This window comes from Rosa rugosa, chromosome 4 (genome assembly GCF_958449725.1).
Source record: "Rosa rugosa chromosome 4, drRosRugo1.1, whole genome shotgun sequence".
Classification (NCBI taxonomy): Eukaryota; Viridiplantae; Streptophyta; class Magnoliopsida; order Rosales; family Rosaceae; genus Rosa; species Rosa rugosa.
Window position 1 is genome coordinate 38,782,994 of NC_084823.1, and position 23,901 is coordinate 38,806,894.

The following is a 23,901-nucleotide window of genomic DNA, read 5'->3' on the forward strand; positions in this document are numbered from 1 at the left end:
TTCGATTGCTGAAGCTCATTTTCTTGAGCTTGTTCCTTTGGAATGAATGGTTTACATTCTACTGGAACAATTTCTGGTGGTTCAACCAGTTCATAATTTAAATTTTCATCGATTTTTTCTTCGTCGATGATTTCTTCCTTTATTTTTGAGGAAGATGGTTCCGTAATTTTTTGGAACATAGTTTCTACTTCTTTCTCTTTTTGTTCAGAGAAATATTCTTCATATTCTTGTTCAACCAGTTGGCTGACAAGACCATTCTTGGTTTTTCTTCTTGCTTCAGCTATGAAGCATTCTTTGTGATAAGTCTTTTTTGACTCTTCACAAAACATAGGGAGACCATTCTTTTCATGACATAAACAGTAGTCACAAACGAATGTACCAGGGTTCACCTGATAAGAAGACATTAAGGATTCTGTCTTGCTTTCTTCCCAGTTTTTGATTCTCAAAACATTCATTTGTCTGGATTCGAAGTACTCTACTTCAGAATCTGTCTCAGACTCAGATGAATCTTCTTCTTCAGACCAGGCAGAATAAACTGACCTGTCATCTTCTTCATCATCAGAATAGGCTATTTCGTAGCCTTTCATGTTGGCAGTTTCTACTATATTCTCATATTCTTCAAAGAGAGCTTTAGTAGATTTTTTACCCTTTTCTGGGCATTCATTGGCATAGTGCCCTTCAGCTTTACATAACCAACATCTGCAAGCTTTCTTGCTTGGTTGTTTCTGTTGATGAGTATTCTTCTTTTTCTTGAAGAACTTCTTTTTTGGATCTGCATCCTGTTGTTTCTTGTAATTGAAACTTTTCTTGAATTTCCAATCTTTTCTTTGATTACTCTTTTTGAATTTTTTAGAGTAATATTTTCCTTTCTTCTTTCTGTAGAACTTGGATTCATGACATCCCCAGTTGGTTGGCATATCCAGTATTCCGTAACAGAAATTTTCAACTCCTTTGAGTTGTTTCTTGGCCATCTTAGCTCTAAGATTGGCTTTGCATTGTTCTTTCAGTAATTGCCGGATTCTGTCGGCAATTCCTCCAACTGAAAATCTTTCAATTGGTTTTTCTGCTATACTTTCTCGCACAGCTGTTCTCCATGGTTCAGGGAGTTTCCTGTGCAACAGGTTGACTAGATCAGTGCTTTCTAGTTCACCAATTGTACAGTAATATTCTTCAAAATTCATTCAAGTATTCTTCAAAATATCTCATGTCACAAATTTTGAGAGCATAGATATTTGATTTGGCCGTTTCTCTGGCCTTTTCACTCATATTTGCAGAATCTCCACAGAACTGATCGTACAGGGGTACTGCAAAATCATACGGAGATTTTGAAGCTTTGATATCTTCAAGCCATTCTTTTCCTCTGGCCGTTTCTTTGAAAGAGAAATAATATTTCTTGGCTACTCCTGTGAGAGTAGTTTCAAAGTACATCTGAAGATCAGGAGCTTCGAATTTTCCAAAGGTGAGAGCAGATGCCATCATTAGGCTGTCTACCCATTGGTCAAGAGTTTTTCTCTTGTCTAGAGTTTTGTCCAGATCTAACCAGATACCAAAATTGGTAATTGGCACTCTGGGTATCTTGTCCTCTGGGACAAATCTTTGAGAATTTCTTTCTCCATCTCTGCCCGTAGGGGCCTTCTGTATAGGGAGTTTTACCTTTCCTTTTTCTCTGGTGATGGAAGTTTTGGAGCTTTCTCCTTCTTCCATTTCAACATCTTGGTAGGGAAGGAGTTTTCTTTCCTTTCCTGGATTGAAATTTTTCATTTCTTCGATTAGTTTTTCTAATCTTTCTGGATTTTCACAGAATTCTGCTTCTTCATAGAGATCATAGAGCTTTTGTGCTCTAAGCATATTGACTGGTCTGTTTAGATCAGCTTCAAGGTCTTCTTCAGTAATTGGATCTTCAATAGTGGATTTTGTGCCACTAGTACTAGCTTCTCTAGTGCTGTAGCTTCTTCTGAGAAGATTTTTGTTTATCCTGATATTCTCAGGACAGACATCACTTTTTCTGTGATTGTCAAAATTTAGACTGATTTCTCCAGTCTTTCTGCTTTCATAAATTTTAGCTTTTGCACTTTCTGCTGGTAGCTTCGGACCAGATAATCTCCATTCAATAGGAAACGTTACTTCATTCCAAGTAACTTTGTGGATCTGTTGTGAATGGTTCTTCTGACTGGTGAGGAATCCAGTAGTAAGACCAGGGATGTTTGATATCCTTGTCTTTGGCTCTACTGTGGTACTCATCAGTTTATAGTATATTCTGTATACTATTGCCAATTCTTGCATATCATTTTTCATAGATATGCCATCTGTCTTGACTCTCAGTCGGAGACAGTGAGCTGCATCTTTCAAGCTGGTAGAGAAGTTGGGGAAGCAGTTGAAATATGCTACTTGGTTGCACAGAGATGATTCAAGGGTTCCCAAAAGACTAGCTTGAAAATCTTCCAGTCTATTGTCTTGTAAGACACATAGAACTGAACAGTTTATGCATTTTCGAGCTAAAAGTTTTATGCCTACTTGGACTGCTCCAATATGCATAAATTGATAATTTTTTGCTTTTGCTCTGGCGACTTCTGCAGGAGTGATCAGTAGTAGATCTGTTTCTCCTGTTGTAGAGGGGGTTGTAAATTCCAGCAATTTGAAATGATGGCTGTCCATCAGGTCAAATGTTCCCTTTTTGTATATTTGCTTGAAATCTAGCTTTGGAATTGAGGCGTTTTTTTACCTCATGCTCGATTTCATTGTATTCAAATTCTTCAGCATTTAGGAGTTGTACTCCTTTCTTTTTCCCGAAGATGCTCATCATATTGACATCTCGAGTTTCTTTCGGGTTTTCATACCGAATACTAGTAGAACTAGTTGAGGGATCCAGAAAAATCAAGTTTGGAACAGGATTCTCTGGTCTTTCTAATGGTTTGAATCCATTAGCTTTCTTTTTTACTGTAGGCACTTTCTTGTCCTTCAGTATATTTTTCATAGAATCCAGCGTTTTTTGCTGTTCATTGATTTTTCTACTAACACTTGTTAGCTTCTCTTCTTCCGTTTTTGGAAGATCTTTGATATAATCCAGTTTGTTTTCCAGTTTTTCTAACTGGTGGATTATAACAGGAATTTTTTCTAGATGTTCTTGATATCTAGATATTTCTTGCTGCAGGATCTGATATTTTTCATCAGAAGATTTTAATAGAGAATTCAGTCTCTCTATTATTAAATCAGACATTGTCCCCATTGGGGATTCCCCTGCTGAGCTATTTTACAAGCTCTGATACCAGTGATTTGCGGATCTAACCAATGCTCAGGTAGTCAAGAGGTCTTTGTTCCTCTTCAAGTACATGTAAAAGATTATCAATATCTTCTTCTAATTTATAGATCCTGGTTTGGAGTCTATAAATAATATCCCAGTAGTTGGGAGTTTCTCTGTTAAGACTTTCTCTATAGTCTTTCAATTTTTTCAACTTTTCTCTTTCTGTTTTCAATTCTTTGCTAGTGCTTTTGCAAATAGCATTTAATTCAAGTCTGTCAACGATCGAAATTATGAATAGTAAAACTTAACTGCTTACCTTTGAGCATTGAGGATGAATAGACTGCAATCATATTATAACAAACAAATTCAAAATATGGGCCCACTATGTTTCCCTAGTAATAAGTGTAAAAGGAGTAAACCTGCGGTAGATTTGGGAGGTGAAGTAAAGGAAGAGATAAAGAGAGGCAAAAAGGTGTCTTATGTGTAGGGTTTTAATTGGCTATGGGCAGCCCTTGCTGACCAGGGCTGGTTAGCGAAGTTTTTTCCTTATTTAGCTGGGTTCCAAGTTACAAACAACATTGATTAACTACTGTTGGATTTTATATCATTACATGAGAACGTGCTTTGGAAAAAGTACGTCGTGTAAACTAGAAGCTCTAAAACCAGGGGCTCTTTTTGCCAAAAAAAAAAAAAAAAACCAGGGCCTAGCTCTAGCTTTTTCCAATCTGACTCTCTTGGATCACGTGTATTTTTATATCCAATTTATGAAACTCGCTAGTTTGATAGCATTGCAAATAAAATATGGCCATGTGGTAGGCGGCTCTTCAACTGATTCCTAGTGCACTATTTGGAATTTCTATTATTAATATTCATAGGATAATGACAACGTGGAAAAAATTCCATTGCCGAGCCATGCATATGCCTATAAATTGAAACTATTTCTTTGATCATAGCAACTCAAAACAGAGCTCTCCTAGTTCCTCCATATCTCTATTTCTCCCAGTCTCTTCTGTCCTCACTCTCGCTCTCTCAGTTAAGATGGCTGCAGTTGCTCAAGCCTTGGACACCTCAAATGTCACAAGCATAAAATCAGTAGCCGAGTCACCAGCTCTCAGCTCTGTCCCCTCTGCATATGCCTTCAACATAAACCCTAATGATGAAGCTGATCCAAATGACCCTGAGTTTGCTGTTCCCATTGTTGATATGTCTCTTCTCACCTCTGGTTCTCCTGATCAGCGCGCTCAAATCATCTGCGATCTTGTCAAAATTTGTCAAGAATGGGGCTTCTTCATTGTATGTTAACTAATATATGTTAAGTATATATGTTTTGTTCTATCAATTATGAATACGAAGCTAATCAGTTTCACTTAATTACAGGCAATTAACCACGGAGTACCAGAGAGCCTGATGAAAGGGATGATTGACGCATGTCATGGATTTTTCAGTCTACCAGATGAAGAAAAGAAGGAGTTTAAGTCAGGAAATGATGTTCTTGAGATGTTCAAGTATGGGACCAGCTATAATCTTGCATTGGACAAAGTACTTCTGTGGAGGGACTTCTTCAAGGTCCGAACACATCCTGAGTTTCACTCCCTCTACAAACCAGCTAGCTTCAGGTATAACTCTTTGAGGATGATAATCTCTTACCTGACAAGCTCTCAACATTGGTCATAGAATCTGGACCATATGGTCCGAATTTACAGTCCGACTACACTTGTGTACTAAAGAACATGTTTATATGTTACTCTCAATTCTCAATTTTCGATGGTTTTTTTTCTTTCTGTTTTCTTTTTTTCTCATTCTTTGTTTTAGTGAGGTTTCGCTGGAGTTTAGCAAAAGAAGTCGAGAAGTAGCCTTGGAAATAACAAGAGCAATATCGGAAAGCTTGGGTTTGGAGCCGGACTACATATACAACACAATGAACATGGATCGCGGCTTACAAATGCTAGCGGGGAACTACTACCCACCTTGTCCTCAGCCTGAACATGCCATTGGTATACCTCATCATACCGATCATGGTCTAATCACACTCCTCATCCAGAATGAGATGAATGGTCTCCAAGTTGAGCACAAAGGAAAATGGCTGACAGTCAATGGCTCTCCCAATGGCTTTTTCGTGAACCTTGCTGACCAAATGCAGGTACTAGCTTGTTAATCTTTATCTTACTCTTATTACTTCTATTTATTTACAGTAACTTTTGACAAGCACATGCAGATGTACACAACAGTTGTGAATATTTGTAGCGTATATTTGAATATTTGATCAATTTTGTGGGTTTTTTTTTTTTTGGTGTAGATTCTTACGAACGGTAAGTACAAGAGTGTGATGCATCGCGCCACCGTGAACAACAAAGCTACAAGGATATCGATAGCTATACCACATGGACCATCCGTAGACACGATCATAGCTCCAGCACCAGAGTTGTGTGAAAGAGAAGGCCAAGCTCCAAAATACCTTGCAATGAACTACAAGGAGTACATACAACTTCAGCAAAGCGGCAAGAACTACATGAAATCAACATTTGATCATATCCGAGCCTAGCGTATCTAGCTTATAAGTTATTATATATTGTATTGAGAATGTAGCGCTTCATTATTCTTGTTTTTGTTTCAATAATCATGCCATGCCATTTTCAGTTTCAGACCAATTATGTTGGTATAAGTGGTTCCAAGGAGCTTGTAGTAGGACAATGGATGAGCGTGGCATTATTAATACTCATTAAACATGTAACGACTTTTTACATTTGGAATTTAATTGGATTTCATCGGTAATAATTAATGGTCATTTGATTATTAATTGATTTACTGTACCAAAGAATGGTCTAAATGGATACACAACTTGAGAGCAAGCGTTAGGAGATGGTTAAAGAAGGTTGATAACAAGGTCGCTCGACAAATTAAATCGCTCATGTTGATCGATATAGAAAGAATAGATGATGGATGTTGCAAGTGTGGAGCACTAACACCATATATATTTGATTTGTTCATCGAATTGTGAGATAATCTGTTTAGTATATACTAGTTACAGAGCCCGCGCTTCGCAGCAGATAGTATAAATGTATCAATTGTTTTCTTTCTGACTGAACTCACATATAAGGTATGAGTGTTCTATTATATACTTGAGACTTGAGAGTAATCCAAAGAAACATATGCATCTTTGCTTGATCTTTGCCGATGTTTTTTGTGCCTTCCTTGCTAGTGCTACCCGTTCCTTGACCTAAAATAAAGATTTAGACCAGAATTTCCCAATAGTTGGAATAATATAATGAGTTCCATTTCTTCTACCATCTAAACTCTACAGTATATATCAAATCAGGCACAAAATGAGAACTAAATCAATTTCATCACCTTAACATCATCAAATGAACCCATTCATTTAGAAGTTAGCAAAGACTATAATAGCTTACTACACGTTCAGTACACCAATCCCCAACCCCAAGTCCAAATGTAAACAACAAACTAACCTCGTCAGGTGTCAATGCAGGGTAATATCCAAAGTATTTCATGGTTGCAAGTTCATAGCACTGAAACCTGGTCTCTGATTGTAGTCTCCTTCCCCTTGGAGCTCCCTGTACGGTAAAAACCAATTATACAAATCAAACATCATAACCTTCTTTATTTGCCCTCTTTTTTGTCATTACTTCACTCATTTGAAGTTTAATTTTTCATTCAGAGAACAAATGCCACACACTATTTGTAGCAACTTTTATTGCACTGTTGTTTGAAATTTATATTAATTGCTGTTTGCTCTTTGTTTATTTGTAAGCTGATTCACATTTACAGAGACATGAAGAAAAAATGAAGTCAAATGGATTCAAAAAGTTTATGAAGCGGAAAAAACTAATTAGCAAGTATTCAAAACAAAAACTTAATAATAACAATATGTACATGAAAAACATATCTCAGATCAAGGTTGGATCTAAAGATCCATTTTTTGTTTTTTAAAGCAAAATAAAGCAAGTATAAGTGATTGTGAGATGAAGTGTCATTCAGCTGCTAATGTAATCTTATATGTACATATATGGTAGACTACTGATATTGATAACCACATAGAAGTGGAAATTCAGCAATCAATAATTAATAGTGATATAAAAACTGAAGTGAAGAATATATTATTCTGGAATCAACTTAGTAATGCATTCAAAAACAGTGGAACTAATCTCTACTATTTTACTGTAAATGCAAAGTATTGATATTGAACAAAGTGTTTACAGAGAGACAGAGGAAAAAAAACTGATTCAACAAAAATGTAAACAGAGAGACAGAGGGAAAAAAAACTGATTCAACAAAAATGTAAATAGCAGAACCAAGGTTTAATAATTCGATGATTCATTGAACTATAGAAACTTTTTAATTGATGCTACATGTAGTTTGCTAATTGTGTTGATTTTAAGACCAATATGTAGTTTTAATATGTTTTGTTTTTAAAGAAAACAAAATCCAAAGTTCACAGATTCAAAAAAATTGATGAACATGGTTAAAGGTCACTTGCACAACTGCAGTTGAAAGCTATAAAGAATAATATGAGCATTTGAACCAAAGTGAGACAGAATCTTGAACATTAGATCAAATTCAACTTGAACAAACTATTGGCGGATTAACAATCAAAATATAGGAGGTGTAGCTTTCCAAAAGAGAAAAAGAAAACAAAACAGTTTAAAAGCTATAAAGAATAAAGTGAAGTGGATAGAGTGGTCCAAAATACAAACAAATATTTAAGAGTTTGAAGTATAGTTTTTGATTAACAGAAGAAATATATTTTAAGCTATATCAAGTTAGCAAAATATTATGCAGTATAGCTGTAGATAAAGAAAGGCTTTGTCAGAAAGACAATCATATAGATCATATAGCACTTGTAGCAAATTTTAATGCCAGTTTTTTCCAAATTGACATCAATTGTTATTCAATTTTTTTTCATTTGTAAGCTGATTGATATTGACAGAAACAAAAACATGATGTAAAGTGAAATAGATTGAAATATAAACCTCCATAGAGCAAAATAACTGATCAAGAGCCACCTAACCAGAAAAATTTGAAAACAACAAAAGATACAGCAAAAACAGGTCTCAGGTTAAGGTTGCATCTGAAGGTTTAAATGATTTTTTTTTTTTGTTTTTTGGGATTAATCGAGGATAATAGGGTTCCCATTTAGCTGCTAATAGGATTCTGATATTGCAAACTAACTTGGTGCAATAGGATTCTGATTTAGCTGTTAATCTAATTTCATATTTATTTATACTTTGACCTTCTCATATTCACAGCCACACTAAATTTGAAACAGAGCAATCCACTAATGAACAATAATGTTAACACTGAAGCCAATGGTAAATGATACGGGAACAAATACAGTAATTGATCTAAAGAGAGTGCAGCTAACTTCTACGAATGTAATGTAATCGTTTTCAGAGTTTTACTTACCTTCAAAAGGTAGATGGATCAGTTTTAGGAAGCCTTTTGAAAACTGCGTTTTGATGAGCTAAGTTTATTTTGATAATATGCACACAGTCTCTGCTGCAAGAAAACAAAAAAATCAAGATAGATGTTATACTAAAGGGAAATCAGACAGAAAGAAAAAAGCCAAACAACCCATATCTAATCACCACAACCTACAGTTTAAGAAGAACAATCCCAAAACATAAGATTATAAAGAGAGAGTTGTTACCAGATGCAGAAGAGACCAAAAGCTCCTTCAACCCTACCCCTTTCTAATGCTCTTCCCTTGATGCTCAGTGCATATCCTTCCAGTAAGTCTGCATGCCCATGCTAGTGTTGTGTGTGAAAAAAAGAACATATTCATTGCATTAAGTAATATATATATATATATATATATATATATATATATATATTCCAGTGCGCATACAGAATCCTTTTCACAACTTAGCACAGAACCCTTGATTGACAATATAGGGTTCAGATAGTGACTTTAAGCGGGCATTATAATTTACGTCCTGTTTTCCTCTATCATTGTCTCAACTAATAAACAATCAATTGATTCAAACAATATCTAATAAGAGAGATGCCAGCTCAGATAGGTTTCACCACATCACTAAGCTGCACAAATAGATGAAAAAAAAGAAGAGAAAAAAAACACGCTGTGGAATATATATATATACATTTGCTGCAGCACGATCTCAAACATAAACCTGTATTCTTATATTACTTCAATGATTTTTTTCCGAAACCAAATATAAGTTTTCGCTTTATTTTGGAGGTATCTAATAACACAAATCTTACGTACATAGAAAAGGAGGACAAATTATTTCTAGGGACACTATACAAAGGATTCTGCTGCAGTCTTTGGACAGCAGTAGCAGGTCATGCATTAACAGAAACCACAGTTGTTGTACATGCTTTTCTCCATTCACTCTATCCTACCCCAACTCCAAAGCAAAGAATAAGCAGAATGTCTCCTCATTCACAGTTAAGGGAAGTAGGGTTTTGAAGGTGTAGAGTTTACTGAGACCCCTTGTCGTAGAGGCAAGTTAGGTCGGTCCATATTTGAAGTTTGATTCCTACATCCACAGCTCTACCTAAAACACGAAAAGAGATATAGAATAACTATTCCAACTTTTATTCATCACTTGTAATACTATCATGAATGTAGAGTACTAAACCCTCAATTAAAGACAGACAGAAACTCCATTAAATTGGAACAAATGCCAGCATAGATAGACCCTGATCAAGTCCCCTATTCTTCAACCCCAACGTAACTATGATCTTAAAGAATTTCTCGGTCCAGGCCAACGCCAACCAAAAGGAGGAATCTTTACACTCTTCCTTCTTTCATAACATTAAGCCATATGTATTTGGTTTGAAACTCTATTCTTAAGACCAAGACTGTGCAATTTTTCAGAACATCACACCATAAAGCACACAATTTCGATGCCTAATGGAAGATTCGGAAAGAAAACAACTTGATCAGTAATAATGAGATGACAACCACTATTTCCTGAGATGAATAAAGCTAAGAAGTACCATTCTTCCAATACCAGCCACCAAATCATTTGCAGATGATTTTCTAAATTTCAAACAGCAACGGGTGATACAGAAAAAGTTTGATGGAATCTGAAGGTTACCTGGATATTAAGAAGAGGCGCCTCTATTTCTCCCAGCGCAATTCTAACTCGATGCACAGTTTATACTCTATACTCAATGCAGAAATTGAAAAACCACCTCTCCGGAAACAAACCCAAACCCTCCCCCAAGTCCACCACAATCTTGAAACCTACGATGTCATGACACCAAATCAAATCAAAAATTGAAAATCTCTAATCTGGGAAATAAGCATAGAAAACCTGATTGATGTGGTCGATACTCGCATCTGATGCTACGCTTCTATCGGACAGCTTGATGGCCACGCCTGCATCTCAGAGCTGGATAGCTACAGTCTCCCGAACACACCTCGGGCTGTTTTTATATCTACAAAACCACTCGAGGCCACAACCGTCCTTTCACCTCACATGAACAGAAGAATGAACAGTGCAGGCGCTTTAGTACATTTAGAATTTCAGATCTCTACATGCACCCTTACATTAGTTAGGAATTGATTTGCATATCAACCAAAAAAATGTCTTATTTCAACAAGAAAATCATAAATCTTGGAGTCTCCAAAGTCACAAATTTTAAGACGTGGTGTTGCACTTCCGTCCAAAGAGCGTCTTTTCCAGTTTCCGATCCCTGTGACAAATATCCTGCAGTATAATCATTGGCTAATGTAAGAAAAGAAGTGGTACGTACGTATTATTTTGAACAAGGCAAAGATTTCACATCAAATATAATTTACCATGGAATGACAGTACGTAGCTGACTCCAGATATCAGCTGCTGGAAGAAAAATCTTTCGTGGAGGAATTGCAGTCAACAAATTAATACAGAAAAACCTTATGATTTTATCTAAGATGTAAACTGAAGAACTAACCTACATATACTCTCAAAGAGTTCACCACTCAGCATATTCCATGCCAGTAGCTAAATGACTTGGAGTCAACAACACCTGCAGCAGAACGTACAAGTACGCTTCTCAAGACTGCCTTATCTTAGATTTTTGATGCTCACTTCGAGTTATGATATATAATTATCATCTTGGAGCTATCTTTACATAAGATTAGTCTAATATCATTGCCAAAATACCACATTGACAAGCTGGAGCACTCAAAACACACCATACACGCTCCAAAGTGCCTGTACACACAATTAACTCAACACTACTAGCTAATTAATTACGACATTATGTCTTTGAACCTTACAATATCTGGATGCCTCTAGGATATGTGATTTATGATTTATCTATGAACATTCTCATAATTCTGCAGACCAGAAAACCAAAACAAGATTCATATCCATAATAACATTACATATACATCCATGGGAAGATAATGAGATCACAATAATAGGAATCATATCAGATTTGATGTGCAGTAGGCAATTTGGGTCTTAACCTATGCAAATATGGCCTAAATGCATAAGTGGCTTTGATCAATGATAAAGGGATATAACCATATTCTTAGAAGTCATAATGATACAAAAAAAAAGAAGTGATGATGCAACAACACAATCATGTCTAACGTGCAACAAAAGCTGAGGGGCAACGCTGCATGATAATAAATATTAAACACATACGAAATTTAGGTAGCAGCTAAATGTAATTCAAAATCTACTCTTATACAACTTGATTTAGCTATGGTTGCTCAAAATTAATTCAGAAACATAATGACTTTTAGCAACAATTAACTGAAAAGACAAATAAACTTCGACATGTAGGATCCATATTGCAGAAAAGCATTGGTTAGCACAAGCATAAAGCTTTGGACTTGACCTTCAACAATAACATTGGTTGGTGCATATTTCAGAATCAAGATCCACTACACCAATTTTTCAATCAGACGACAGCAAACATTTTAACTGTCGTCTGAAATAATCAGACGACAGCAAGAAATATTTTGTCGTCTAAGTTTTCGAATCCAACAACAGTTTTTTCTTGGCTCTTGTGCAAAAACATTTCAGACAACGGTTGATTTTTTTTATGTTGTCCAAGGTTCATTTATACAATGGTTGATAAAAGATGTTGTCTGATTGTTTTTAATCAGACAACAGTTATTATTTCTCTGTTGTAAAACAATCAGACAACAGTTATTATTTCTCTGTTGTGCAATTACCATTAATACAATGGTTGAAAAAGATGTTGTCTCTGATTGTTTTGATTCACACAACAGTTTTTCAATTGTCTATTGTGCAACTCTCTTTCAGACAATATACTGAAATTGTTGTTGTCTGAGTTTTAGGGTTCAATAGATCGATGCTTTGCGCCCTTTTTAATTGACTCGGCCAAATTTTCAATTTTTCACTTCCCACCATTCGGCCAAAACCCGAGCTCGCGCTTCTCTCTCTCAAAATCACTCTTCATCTCCCCGATCTCACCAATCATCCATCTCTCCCACTCTCCCTCTCTTCCACTCAACAAAACTACCTCTCTCTTCTCACAGCTCCCATCTTCCTCCTTCGCCTTTACAAAATCAGAGAAAGTGGGAAGAAGAAAACATGTAGCGCGAAATAGACGATGATTGAGAAATCGAAACCCAAATTTCTCTTACTCCTTCTCTCCACCCCTTTCTGCAAAACCCTAGCTTTCTCTCGCCGCCGCCCCATCAATTTATGTTTCAGATGAAAGGGTCAATACAGAAGCCCACTGAACTGGTTGAAGATATCTACTCCCGATGTAAGTAAATCTCCGAACCATAGATTTCTAATGTGGGTTTTGTAATTTGGGGGTTTTTAATTGGGATACCCAGAATTTCATATCGAAGACCAGCTAGAACACGAGCTGGGCTTTGCACTCTAGCCAAGTCAAATTGGAGATGGACTCAAAGACGGGAAAACGGTTTGGAGATGGAGTCATGCACTCCTAGCATTGGATATGACAAGTTCATGTTCTTTACCTATAAATAAGAACCATGAGCAGATTTGAATCGTTCGTTGTTTTGTGAATCAATTCGTTTCTCTGATGGTTTTGCCCATGGCGATTGCACTTGGAATTCTCTTTGCAGTGGTCGTGGTCCTTTATCCGCTAATCCTTCATCTCATTCCGGTGGTGCTGCTCTGCGTCTCAGGCCTCTTTTCCAATTTGGTTCAGGTACTACTTCTTCTTCTTGTTTTCCTTAGAATTTCGAAATTCTTGATTTAGGATTTTAGTAGATTTAGTCTAATTGTCCAATTGTTTCAGGCGTTTTGCTTTGTTTTTATCTGGCCGATCTCAAAGAATGCATACACAAGGGAGTGAGATTGAGATTCTGCTTCGTACATTTAAGCTGTCTCACAGAGAGTGCTACTTTTTGCTGCTCGATTTTAAGGTATGTAGTGGCTTTTTTTATTTATTTAAATTTGCATTTCGTGGATGATTGGTTTTGGTAATAGTGGTGGTGATAGGATTGGGGATAAGAATTAACTGTTCAGGATCAGAAACTATATTCAATTAAATTTATGAATTGATTTTTTTTTCTTTTGTTCATTAGTGCAATCTGCAAGAAGGGATGGAGGGAAATCCTTCTGCTAAAACCATGAAGAATGTTTCAAGAGGCATGGCTGTTCTTACAGTTTTGTTTACCATGGGCTTTCCAAAGGTACTTTGGCTGACTTTTAGTTTCTTTCACGATGTATTCTGTACGAGCATCTTTCTTGTCCTTTTTAGAATATATGTGAATAAAGCCTTGCAATGTCAAGCTGATGGCTTTGAACTTAATGGCACCTCTTGTTCCTTGAAACCAGAGTGGAGCATGAGTTCCAAGGTTCAATTCCCAAGAGCTGCGTGCATTGTCAATTTATGTTCTCAAAGCATCTTGCACTGCCCGTTGAATTCAACGAATTGGCTATGTGGCTGTTCAAATCTAGATAAGTATATGAAATGTTTCAGTTGTTATAAATATTGTTCGGTTAATCTCTGTTGGAAGTTATGCTAATCAAATGTGTTGAATGCCAAAATATTCCCTAAGGCAGTTTCATCTTTCAATCGCATGGCGGTTAGTTCCACAAGGAGGGCGATCACCTCGTGAAAATTTTCCTTGAAAATATGCAGGTTTATACTCCAGGAATTATCCTAAAAATTGTTAAATGTTGCTGTTCCTTTCTTCGATCAGTTTGCTTTATTTTTCTGTATCTAGCCATCTTCTTGTGAAAATTTGCAGGTTTATACGCCAGGAATTATCCTAAAAATCGTCAAATGTTGCTGTTCCTTTCTTCGATTAGTTTTCTTTGTTTTTCTGTATATTTAGCCGTCTTCTCGTGAAATTTTGCCCTGAAAATTTACAGATTTATGCTCCAGGAATTATCCTAATTCTAAAAATTGTTAAATGTTGTTGTTCCTTTCGATTAGTTTGCTTTATTTTTCTGTATCTTTAATTACTAAATTTAAGGGTCTTGATTTTCAAATGAAAAAAGAAAAAAGAAAAAAAAAATTGTTCTCTGTTTCTGGTTTATTATATATATGACTCAAATCAAGCCCTTCCTTGCAATGCTACAACTAGAATGATCCTATGTTCGTGTCTGGCATTCCATATGTGTAAAATGCTCTTTGGCCATTGCTGCAGGACATTCCACAGGATGAGAACTCCAAAGATCAGTTTCTAATTCAATCCAAGTCAGGGGGTACCCAGGTTTTATGGAATAATGTGCAGAAATTGAAATCTGAGCCCGTGTACAAGAATTCTGTGAGTTAACATCCTACCTTAGTGGCCATTAATGTCTTTTCCCATAAATCTGACTGATTAATGTGAGTTAACATCCTACCTCAGTCAGATTTGTCTTATGTATGTGCATTTGTATGCCAAGGGTTAATGGTCGTATCTGCTTCCTATTACAGTTCGTGACCGAAAGCGATAGTCACATAATGGTTTGATACAACTCTTGAATTCTGTTGCATGCATTTTTAAAGGTTGTAGTGGTGTCCATTCTGGTATCTATTCTATAATATTTCTCTGTTAAGTCACTTTGATAGTATTTTATTGGTGTCATAAGCTGCAACAATATCATTTTTTTTTGTTTTTGTTTCCAATTAGTAACAATATCATGCAATGTACTAATTGATAAAGTCACCAGAATTTGATTAATTACTACATCATTGGAAACATTAGGCATTCATTCCGTGACCTGATTAATCTCATTTTCTTTTATAGGCTTGTGGTAGTGGTCGGAGTTTATCAGTTTGGAACCTTCCTGCTTCTGAATGCATTTCAAGGACTTCAACTCGTGCATATGTACAGGATGTAGTATTTGATGAAAATCAAGTAAGGTTCCCCCCTCTATTATAATTTGCTGCTATTGCTACTATCTAGTGTTATACAAAAATAGAGTAACTTTCTTCCATATTTCTCTGAAAGAAAATTCCATATTTGTATAGGCTTCATTTTACTCACTAGGCATTGTTGCTTTTCTCCTTCCCAGATATTAGTAGTTGGAGCAGAGCCTCTACTTAGCCGTTTTGAGATAAATGAGGCGATTCTTTCACAAATGCAATGTGCTCCTCCCCAGTCAGCCTTTTCTGTCTCATTACATACATCTGGGGTAAGAACTTGGCTTGATCTTGCACTTTTACTTAAACAATCTTTGTGCCTGCTCATGTTTCAAAATGTTGGTCACTGTGGTAAGATTACAAGAATACTTGTTAGTCATGAAAATTTGTTCTCTGGTCTCATGCCACTGCACCATTCTTCTGTTCAGGTTACAGCAATAGGAGGTTATGGAGGAGTTGTGGATGTTATTTCCCAGTTCGGAAGCCATTTGTGCACGGTTGGCTGAAATGTGTTTAGATAGAGCTCACTCTTGTCTTCAGATATGGTGTGCTCGAAAGCTGAAAGCAGCGGAGTAAGCCTAAAGAATATTGAAAACTTTCTTGCTCCGGTGTTGATTTGTTCTTAAGCCTAAAACAATGCTCTTGCTGTTAATGAACCTTGAGCTCTTCCTTAGAGTGGGCATCAAACCACCCAAGGCATGTTTTATATAGTATTGCTGACTTCATACTATTAGTGACATGTTCAATAATTTTATCATGCTTACCCTAGTAATGTTATCATGCTAAGAAGTCTTCTTTCTTATTTTATTGAATTGTTCCAGGGTGTTCTTCTCTATGGACCCTCGGGAACAGAAAAGACATTGCTAGCCAGAGCAATTGCAAGCAACATAGATGCTAACTTTCTAAAGGTTAATTATTCATGTCTGTGGCTTTTATACTGAGGTTTTACTTTTTATGCAACAGAGTGCTTATTATTTTTGTTTGCTCGTGTACACTATTTCATATGAGAGCTAAATATACATGTAGAATATATATTTAGCTGTGTGTTTGACGTAGAGTTATGCAGTGATTTGCAGGAAATGAATTGCTATGCAGTAAATGTTTGGATATTGATTAATTTTGATTATGAACATTCTTTTGTTTTGTTTGTTGTTCCAATTGAACTCTGTTTTTTTATGAAGTTGAGATTTTGATGATGATATTTGATTTCACAGAGTTCTGGAACAGTGTGCACTCAAATTTTTGTAATCTTTCAAATTCAGGTATGGTTATATAAAAGACTGTATCTGATTTATTGTGTCCGCTCTGTTTGTTTTCTGAAATTGAACATAACTTTATGTCTACTGGTTTTCGATGTAGTTATGGCACTTGATATGTGGTCCAGAAGAGCAAAGAGATTATTAGAAGAGCATGATGGTGAGAATTGTAAAGGTGAAGAAGAAGTGCAAGCAATGGACAATTGTCACAGACTTTGTCCGCTAATAGCTGAAACTGGAAATATTGGTTTTGCTATGCAAGCAATGCATCAGAGTAAATCAATGAAATCAAGAAATGGTAAGTAGATATTAAAAGTGAATGTATTTTAGTAGTAATGAATTGAAGCTGAATAATGTTGTTTGGTATATGCATTCTCCTTGATTGCTGACAAAATGTTGGAAATACTTGCCTAAAATATACTTGCAGCTGGTATATGGATTCTCCTTTATCATTAGTCTTTAATTGCAACATCTTTGCTATCGTTTGCAGATGAACCACTTATGGGAAATTTTGTACCAAACTGCTCAAGGCTTTGAACTGAGATGGTGGAAATGAAGGGCAATGTGCAGTCATTGGGAGATCAAGCTTGGAACACCCAGCAAGTTGTATTATTATTTATCATTATGTAAACCTTATGAAATTAGAAAGCTTGTTAAGCTAATGGAATGGATTAATGCTTTATGAAATTGCCTTTGTTGGATCTATTGGAATTTATTATGAAAGTTGCTTTTAGTAAAATATTAGAGTCACTTTCATACCACTTTCAATTGAGTAAAAACAATTGTCCAAGGGAGCTAACACAACTAAATGGATAGCATAAAATGTTGTTGGAGCCATTACAACACAATAAGACTCTACATCGAAACCATTGTCCAATAAAAACTCAAACAACAGTTTTTTTCAGAAACATGCAGTATCAAATACAAATAGACAATGCTTTCTTCAGTATTCTGTTGTCTTGTTTAAATCCAGTCCATAGAAAACAACTAGTCAGATGATGTACAACCTTTATTCAGACAACAGTTTATTTACAAGCTAATGTTTTCTCATTGTTCTTCACAAGTTTCTCTCTTCTAGCTGCTGTTGTCTGAAATTGATTTGCACAAGAGTTAAGATACTCATCGCTGTTGTTCTTTCTGGTGTTCAGACAATAGTTATGTAAGTCGTTGCTGTTGTGCAAAATTTCTTCAGACGACAGTTATGTCCTATTGTCTGATTCACCCATCAGACGGCATTGAGATAGACAACAGCAACGTGCCTTATCAGACGATAGTGAAAAACTGTCGTCTGATTCATTTTTTGGTGTAGTGATATGCTCTTCCAGCTAAAACTAAACTCTCACAAAACTACTGCTTGCCTATTAATCTATCATGCATCAACTGAAATTAATCCACCAGTTAGAGTCTACATAACAGCGTCAACTATAACTAGCAACTTTACTACTTCCTACTTCCTAAACTCTCATAGCAGCAAACGTGAGGCTTCACATCTTCTCATGGAAAAGCTCCAAAAGGCCGTCTCAATGTTGCCTGATCTCATTATCCATGTCAACTTCTGAAAAACCCCACACACGGTGCTCATACGCCGCTCGTAAGAATCTGATGAGATCAGGTATATCACCACTATAGGTCCTTCTGCCCGGATATGTTAAAACAGCATGCAAATAACTGCTTAGACGCACTGTGTTCAATGTGTTAAGGTACAAGTTGAAAGATGTAGACCTCATAACTTGGGTGAACACATGCTGCCTTGGAAGTGACCCAGTTAGGGGTGTGCAAAACACGGTACAAACCGGTCAAAACCGATCGGTAAATATGGTTTGGTTAAGGTTTTTTAACTTAAAAAATTGAAAGCTGGTTCAATACCGAACCAAACCATTTATGAATTGGGTTGGTTTGGTTTCTCTTTTCCTTAAACCGCGGAACCCGAACCGACCAGTATGTTTGAAATGTAATAAGAAATAGTTTTAAATTTGTATATATATATATATATTATCCAGAGCGATGCCTCGCTTTGAAATTTCAGAGCGAGGTTAGGGTTTAGGATCACTTTTCAGTCTCATATCCACATCCCGACCGTTCAGTTTTTAGGTACTAATGTATAGATCATCTATGCAAAATTTCAGCCAAATTGATGATCTTTAAGGTATCTAACTCGCTTAAACCAGTTGACGAACTGAATCTGTCCAACCTAAACCGTACTAGCTTTAAGGCAGTTATCAATGCCTTAACGACCATCAATTTGGCTGAAATTTTGCAGAGATGATCTATACATTAGCAACTAAAAACTGAACGGTCGAGATGTGGATATGCGACCGAAAAGTGACCCTAAACCCTAACCTCGCTCTGAAATTTCAGAGCGAGGCATCACTCTGGATAGGATCTGATATATATATATATATATATATATATATATAATCATTTGTCCAGTTATTCTAAGTAAGTTCTAAAGTTTTAGTTTCTTCTTTGAACATGAACTTACAAATATGTCTCATGCCTTCTAACATACTGCTTGTGGTTGTGAGTTATGTCAGTATATATGCCTTGCAATATTGCTTAATTATCCTAGGTGTGTAGCAATGGTTTACATTTGGACATGTTAGACAATATGTTATATTCTGCTAATGTAAGGTTTTTATATTTTTGTGGAATATGGAAACATACTTACAATAAGTTACACCTGAATTGAATTGCCTTATTCTGTTTTCTGGTTTTCTTCTTCTTTTAAAGTAGTTGTATTATGTTGGTACATATGAGAATGCTTTCCTAAATTGTCTGAAGTTAAGTTTGTTTTATTTTTAAAGATGGATAAGTCTTGGATGCATGTTGATAGAAGATCACACACATATGAACTAGGTGTTGAGGAATTTCTAAAGTTTGCTTTTGAGAATGCTAGCGATGTAGATAATATCTGCTGTCTCTGCGCTAAATGTGGGGGCACAGATGAGACATTTTCAATTAGGATGATAAAAGATCATTTATATTGGAATGGAATAGATGAGAGTTACAAAGATTGGGTATGGCATGGGGAACCTTCTAGGGCAAAGATGAATGCCAATGAAGAGTCATCTGAAGTTACTGTAGATATGGTAGAAGAAGAAGATGGGGTAGACAATATAAGGTTGGGAGATTAGGGAGAAAAAAGGGCTGGTAAGGATGATGTTTATTTCGATAATGATGAGGATGAGCAGTTTTCAGCATACTCAAATGACTTTATGAAGTTAGTTGACGATGAAGATAAACCTTTATACCCTGGTTGTAAGAAGCACACCAAATTGAATGCGCTTATACAGACTTATAACCTGAAAGCAAAGCATGGAATGTCTTATGTGTGCTATTCTGACATGTTGATCATGATTGGAATGTTTCTTCCTGAAGGTAATGAGATACCAGGGTCAGAGTATGAGGCTAAAAAGACTTTAGTTTCATTAGGAATGGAATATAAAAAAAATACATGCATGTCCTAATGACTGCATTTTGTATAAAGGAGAGCATGCTGATGCGACTAGTTGTCCTACTTGTGGGGAGTCAAGGTGGAAATTAGGCAACGGTAATATTGAGAAGCAAGGGGTACCCAGGAAAGTATTGTGGTACTTTCCCCCAATCCCACGGTTCAAGCGCATGTTTCAATCGACAAAAACTTTCAAAAACCTAACTTGGCATGCGTCTGAAAGACGAAAAGATGAGTTTATGCGTCATCCATCAGATGCCCCCACTTGGAAGTTAGTGGACCAAAAATGGCCAGAATTTGGTAATGATCCTAGGAACCTTAGACTTGCACTCTCATTTGATGGCTTCAATCCCCACAACTCTTTGAGTAGCAGATATTCTTGTTGGCCAGTTATACTTGTTACTTATAACCTCCCCCCATGGCTATGCATGAAAAGGAAGTTCATGATGCTAACCTTATTGATTTCCGGACCTAAACAACCCGGAAATGATATTGATGTATATTTGCAGCCCTTAATTGACGATTTAAAAGAGCTGTGGGATGGGATAGATGGAGTGTATGATGCATTTAAGGGAGAATACTTTAAACTGAAAGTTGTTCTGTTTTGGATAATAAATGATTTTCCGGCTTATGGGAACTTATCAGGTAGTGTTACGAAGGGTTATAATGGTTGTCCTATATGTTGTGAGAATACAAAACATTATCGATTGTCTCATGGACAGAAAATGAGCCATATTGGTCACCAGAGATGGTTACCACGCCATCATCCTTATCGAAGGCAGACCAAACAGTTCAATAACCTACCAGAGTTTGAACTTGCACCCGAACGTTTAAGTGGAGAAGAAGTCTTCAAAAGGGTTGAGGGCATGAACTGGCCATTTGGTAAAAAATATCCTCCTCCAAGTTATAAGGGTGTAGAAGATGAAACCAGACCATGTTGGAAGAAGAAGTCCATATTCTTTGAACTTGAATATTGGAAATTTCTTTCGGTTGGACATATTCTCGATGTTATGCATATTGAGAAAAATGTTTGTGATAGTATTATCGGTACATTATTCAACATTCCCGGAAAAACAAAAGATGGAGTTGTTGCTAGGATGGATATGGTGGACATGGGTATACGGACTGGTTTAGGACCAAAACCTGGGCCAAAAAAGGACAAGTTGTCACTTGCTAGTTGGAATCTATTTCTAGAAGAGAAGAGAGCAATGTGCATGTCTTTCTTCAACATGAAAGGTCCTTATGGCATTTTCTCAAATATACGAAATCTTGTTTCCTTAGATGACTTAAGGCTGGTTGGTCTCAAGTCACATGATTGTCATATGGTGATGCAACAACTACTACCTATTGCTATACGTTTAAGTTTAGATAAACCAATCCGGTTTGCAATAATTTGATTCTGTCTCTTCTTCAAGGCTATATGCAGTAAAGTGATAGATGTAAGAGAGCTGAAGAAAATGCAAGAAGATCTAGTTTTGACAGTTTGTGAGCTGGAGAAGTGCTTCCCACCTTCCTTCTTTGATATCATGATCAATCTCACAGTTCATCTTGTTAGAGAAGTTGAGCTTTGTGGACCCGTATTCTTTAGGTGGATGTACCATTTTGAAAGGTACATGAAAACCCTGAAAAGTTATGTTAGAAGTCGACACCATCCAGAAGGTTGCATTGCCGAGTCATATATTGCTGAAGAAGCAATGAAATTTATCTCAGAACGTGTACTTTGTGGTGAAGATACAGTTGGCATCCCATCAGTAGGTATATTTGACGAAAGCTGCACCAAACCCTTATCCGGTGCAAGTATTGTATCTGTTTATGGAAGGGAGTTGAAGCTAGCACATCTCAATGTATTACAGAATCTCGATGATGCCCGACCATACTTTGAGTAAGTATTTATTTCAATTTTGAGCTACTGTTTAATTTCTATATGTATGTTAACTTTAAAATTTTAGTACTAATCAGTAGACTGGTTTGTAGAGAACACATGGAGATTTTGAAGCAACAATATCCTAAGTACAAAAAAGATGAAAGGTGGCTGACCGATAAGCAAAATTCAACTTTTCCAAATTGGATAAAGGAAAGGATAAGTGTTATATATAGAGAGAAGTACCAAATTTTGTTTGAAATGTATTTGGTGGTTATATTTGGAATAAATGGCTGTAACATAAGTCGTTTATAACTTTTCGCAGGTTGTTGAAGCATTGGGGGATTCTAATAATGACATCTCTGATTCATTGAGGTGGATTGCAGATAGAGTAAACTCAGATGTACCAACATTTTCTAGTTACATGGTTAATGGGGTTCGTTTCAATACTAAGGAACGTGACGATGTTACGAAAGTGCAGAACAACGGTGTTTTCCTACATGCTCGTGCCTTATAAGTAGCTGGTGCAAAGGACAGAAACCCCAAAATTGATGACATGGATTTTTATGGAGTTATTGCAGCTATATGGGAGATGGATTATAATAAGTTCAGAATTCCTGTCTTCAAGTGCGATTGGGTTGAAAATGCCAAGGGCATTAAAGTCGATGAGTTTGGGTTTACATTGGTAAACTTGAATAGGATATGTCATGTATTTGATCCTTTTGTGTTATGGAAGGATATGAAATAAGTATGGTATGTAGAGGACCTAAGCAAAGAGAATTGGTCAGTAGTTATAACATGTCCTGAGAGGGATTATGCTCATGATCATGATGGAGAAGAAGAGCTTGGGAATCTGGAAATGGAGCAAAGCCCTTCATAGCAACAATGCCACCCATCGAAACCTATGACAATACAGTCGGTGATTAGCAGAACCCCTACATGCAACAAGGAAACGAAGGGATATGGGTTGATAAATGATAACTATCAAAGTTATCAAACTAACCAAGTTAGGGGATTCAAGGACGTGTATTATAGATGTTTTTGTTGATTTTGACAGTTAATCTGAATGCATTTGTAGTATAGGCAGTTAACTTGTTTATCATGTGTATTGATATGTTTTTGTTGATTAATTATGAAGCAAACTGGTTGAATTCTTATTTACTTGTTGTAGCACTTAAAATGTTATGAGGTTTGGCTGTATTTGGTTTTGCATCGCAACACTTAAATATTAGAACTGAAAAGCTGATTGTTTGTGGTTTTGTGTTTGCAGATAATGACACCTTCGACACGAAGACCTTCTTCTCAAGCACTAGCAATGGCCGAAAGAATGAGGGAAATCCAGCTAAGGACAAGGTCTACTACCAAGCGATCCAATGGAGCAACATCAATTGGAACCAAGGGTTCAGTACATGCTGCATCAAAGTTGTCATCGAAATGAAAAACTAGATCGAAGGGCTCAACAGCTACAAAAAAGGAAGGTCTGAAATTGCTGAAACGAGGTTTTGTAACAATGAGTCGCATTGTTAGACGAAAAATTATTGGAAAGAAGATGACAGTTAAGTTTAACGAGAAAGGACAACCCATAGGGAAAGCTAGTAAAGAAATGCAGTCATATATTGGGGTGTTAGCTCGCAAGAAAATTGCAATCACGATTCCTACTTGGAAGGATGTTCTTATGGAACAGAAAAATAAAATCTGGGAAGGCGTAAAGGTATGAGAACTATCATGTTTTTTGTTCTTTTGGTATCTATAAAGTGTTGAATATAATATGTGCTTACTTGTTTAACTACTTAGGTGTTGCTTACTGCTATTT

At 36.4% G+C, this 23,901-nt stretch overlaps 3 protein-coding genes and 1 long non-coding RNA gene across 10 annotated transcripts; 3 read left to right on the forward strand and 1 right to left on the reverse strand.

Annotated features, from left to right (window-relative positions):
- The first annotated feature begins 4,212 nt into the window (after positions 1-4,212).
- LOC133707280 (2-oxoglutarate-dependent dioxygenase 19-like) lies at positions 4,213-5,999 on the forward strand. Its single transcript, XM_062132843.1, has 4 exons — positions 4,213-4,534; positions 4,619-4,857; positions 5,054-5,381; positions 5,538-5,999. The coding sequence occupies exons 1-4, from the start codon at positions 4,280-4,282 to the stop codon at positions 5,781-5,783; spliced, it is 1,068 nt and encodes a 355-aa protein (XP_061988827.1). The 5' UTR covers positions 4,213-4,279; the 3' UTR covers positions 5,784-5,999.
- Positions 6,000-6,182: 183 nt separating this feature from the next.
- Positions 6,183-11,039, reverse strand: LOC133741763 (uncharacterized). Of its 4 annotated transcripts, none has more exons than XR_009862109.1 (7): positions 11,025-11,039; positions 10,557-10,932; positions 10,318-10,466; positions 8,904-8,991; positions 8,660-8,752; positions 6,706-6,810; positions 6,183-6,458 (listed from the first exon to the last, which is right to left on the reverse strand). It is a non-coding gene; the product is annotated as an uncharacterized LOC133741763 (long non-coding RNA). The 4 variants fall into 4 exon arrangements; XR_009862110.1 differs by having other exon boundaries at positions 10,318-10,458; positions 10,537-10,932; XR_009862108.1 differs by having other exon boundaries at positions 10,537-10,932.
- A 1,525-nt stretch (positions 11,040-12,564) lies between these two features.
- On the forward strand, positions 12,565-17,481 carry LOC133707407 (THO complex subunit 6-like). 4 transcript variants are annotated; one of them, XR_009845109.1, is made up of 14 exons: positions 12,565-12,955; positions 13,284-13,369; positions 13,460-13,586; positions 13,749-13,856; positions 14,002-14,308; positions 14,820-14,939; positions 15,092-15,163; positions 15,405-15,515; positions 15,673-15,792; positions 15,949-16,092; positions 16,342-16,428; positions 16,735-16,782; positions 16,880-17,074; positions 17,267-17,481. XR_009845109.1 is itself a non-coding variant. In XM_062132976.1 (9 exons), exons 5-9 carry the CDS (start codon positions 14,303-14,305, stop codon positions 16,024-16,026), a joined length of 435 nt encoding a protein of 144 aa, XP_061988960.1. In that variant the 5' UTR covers positions 12,576-12,955; positions 13,284-13,369; positions 13,460-13,586; positions 13,749-13,856; positions 14,002-14,302; the 3' UTR covers positions 16,027-16,212. The 4 variants fall into 4 exon arrangements, 1 of the variants encoding a protein (XP_061988960.1); XR_009845108.1 differs by lacking the exon at positions 15,092-15,163 and having other exon boundaries at positions 13,029-13,369; XR_009845107.1 differs by lacking the exon at positions 15,092-15,163 and having other exon boundaries at positions 12,567-12,955.
- Positions 17,482-19,580: 2,099 nt separating this feature from the next.
- Positions 19,581-23,526, forward strand: LOC133744788 (uncharacterized). The gene is made up of 7 exons (XM_062172830.1): positions 19,581-19,883; positions 19,968-20,154; positions 20,264-21,522; positions 21,643-22,071; positions 22,414-22,576; positions 22,670-22,773; positions 23,359-23,526. The coding sequence occupies exons 1-7, from the start codon at positions 19,581-19,583 to the stop codon at positions 23,524-23,526; spliced, it is 2,613 nt and encodes an 870-aa protein (XP_062028814.1).
- The last annotated feature ends 375 nt before the right edge of the window (positions 23,527-23,901 follow it).

Coding starts and splice junctions, on each gene's coding strand:
- LOC133707280 (XM_062132843.1), top strand. CDS start 4,280: ATGGCTGCAGTTGCTCAAGCCTTGGACACCTCAAATGTCACAAGCATA. Junction 4,535..4,618: donor AAGAATGGGGCTTCTTCATT/GTATGTTAACTA, acceptor ACTTAATTACAG/GCAATTAACCACGGAGTACC. Junction 4,858..5,053: donor TACAAACCAGCTAGCTTCAG/GTATAACTCTTT, acceptor TCTTTGTTTTAG/TGAGGTTTCGCTGGAGTTTA.
- LOC133707407 (XM_062132976.1), top strand. Junction 14,940..15,404: donor AGCCCGTGTACAAGAATTCT/GTGAGTTAACAT, acceptor TTTCTTTTATAG/GCTTGTGGTAGTGGTCGGAG. Junction 15,516..15,672: donor TAGTATTTGATGAAAATCAA/GTAAGGTTCCCC, acceptor TCTCCTTCCCAG/ATATTAGTAGTTGGAGCAGA.
- LOC133744788 (XM_062172830.1), top strand. CDS start 19,581: ATGGATAAGTCTTGGATGCATGTTGATAGAAGATCACACACATATGAA. Junction 22,072..22,413: donor TGAAGCTAGCACATCTCAAT/GTATTACAGAAT, acceptor AACTTTTCGCAG/GTTGTTGAAGCATTGGGGGA. Junction 22,774..23,358: donor ATGAGTTTGGGTTTACATTG/GTAAACTTGAAT, acceptor TTGTGTTTGCAG/ATAATGACACCTTCGACACG.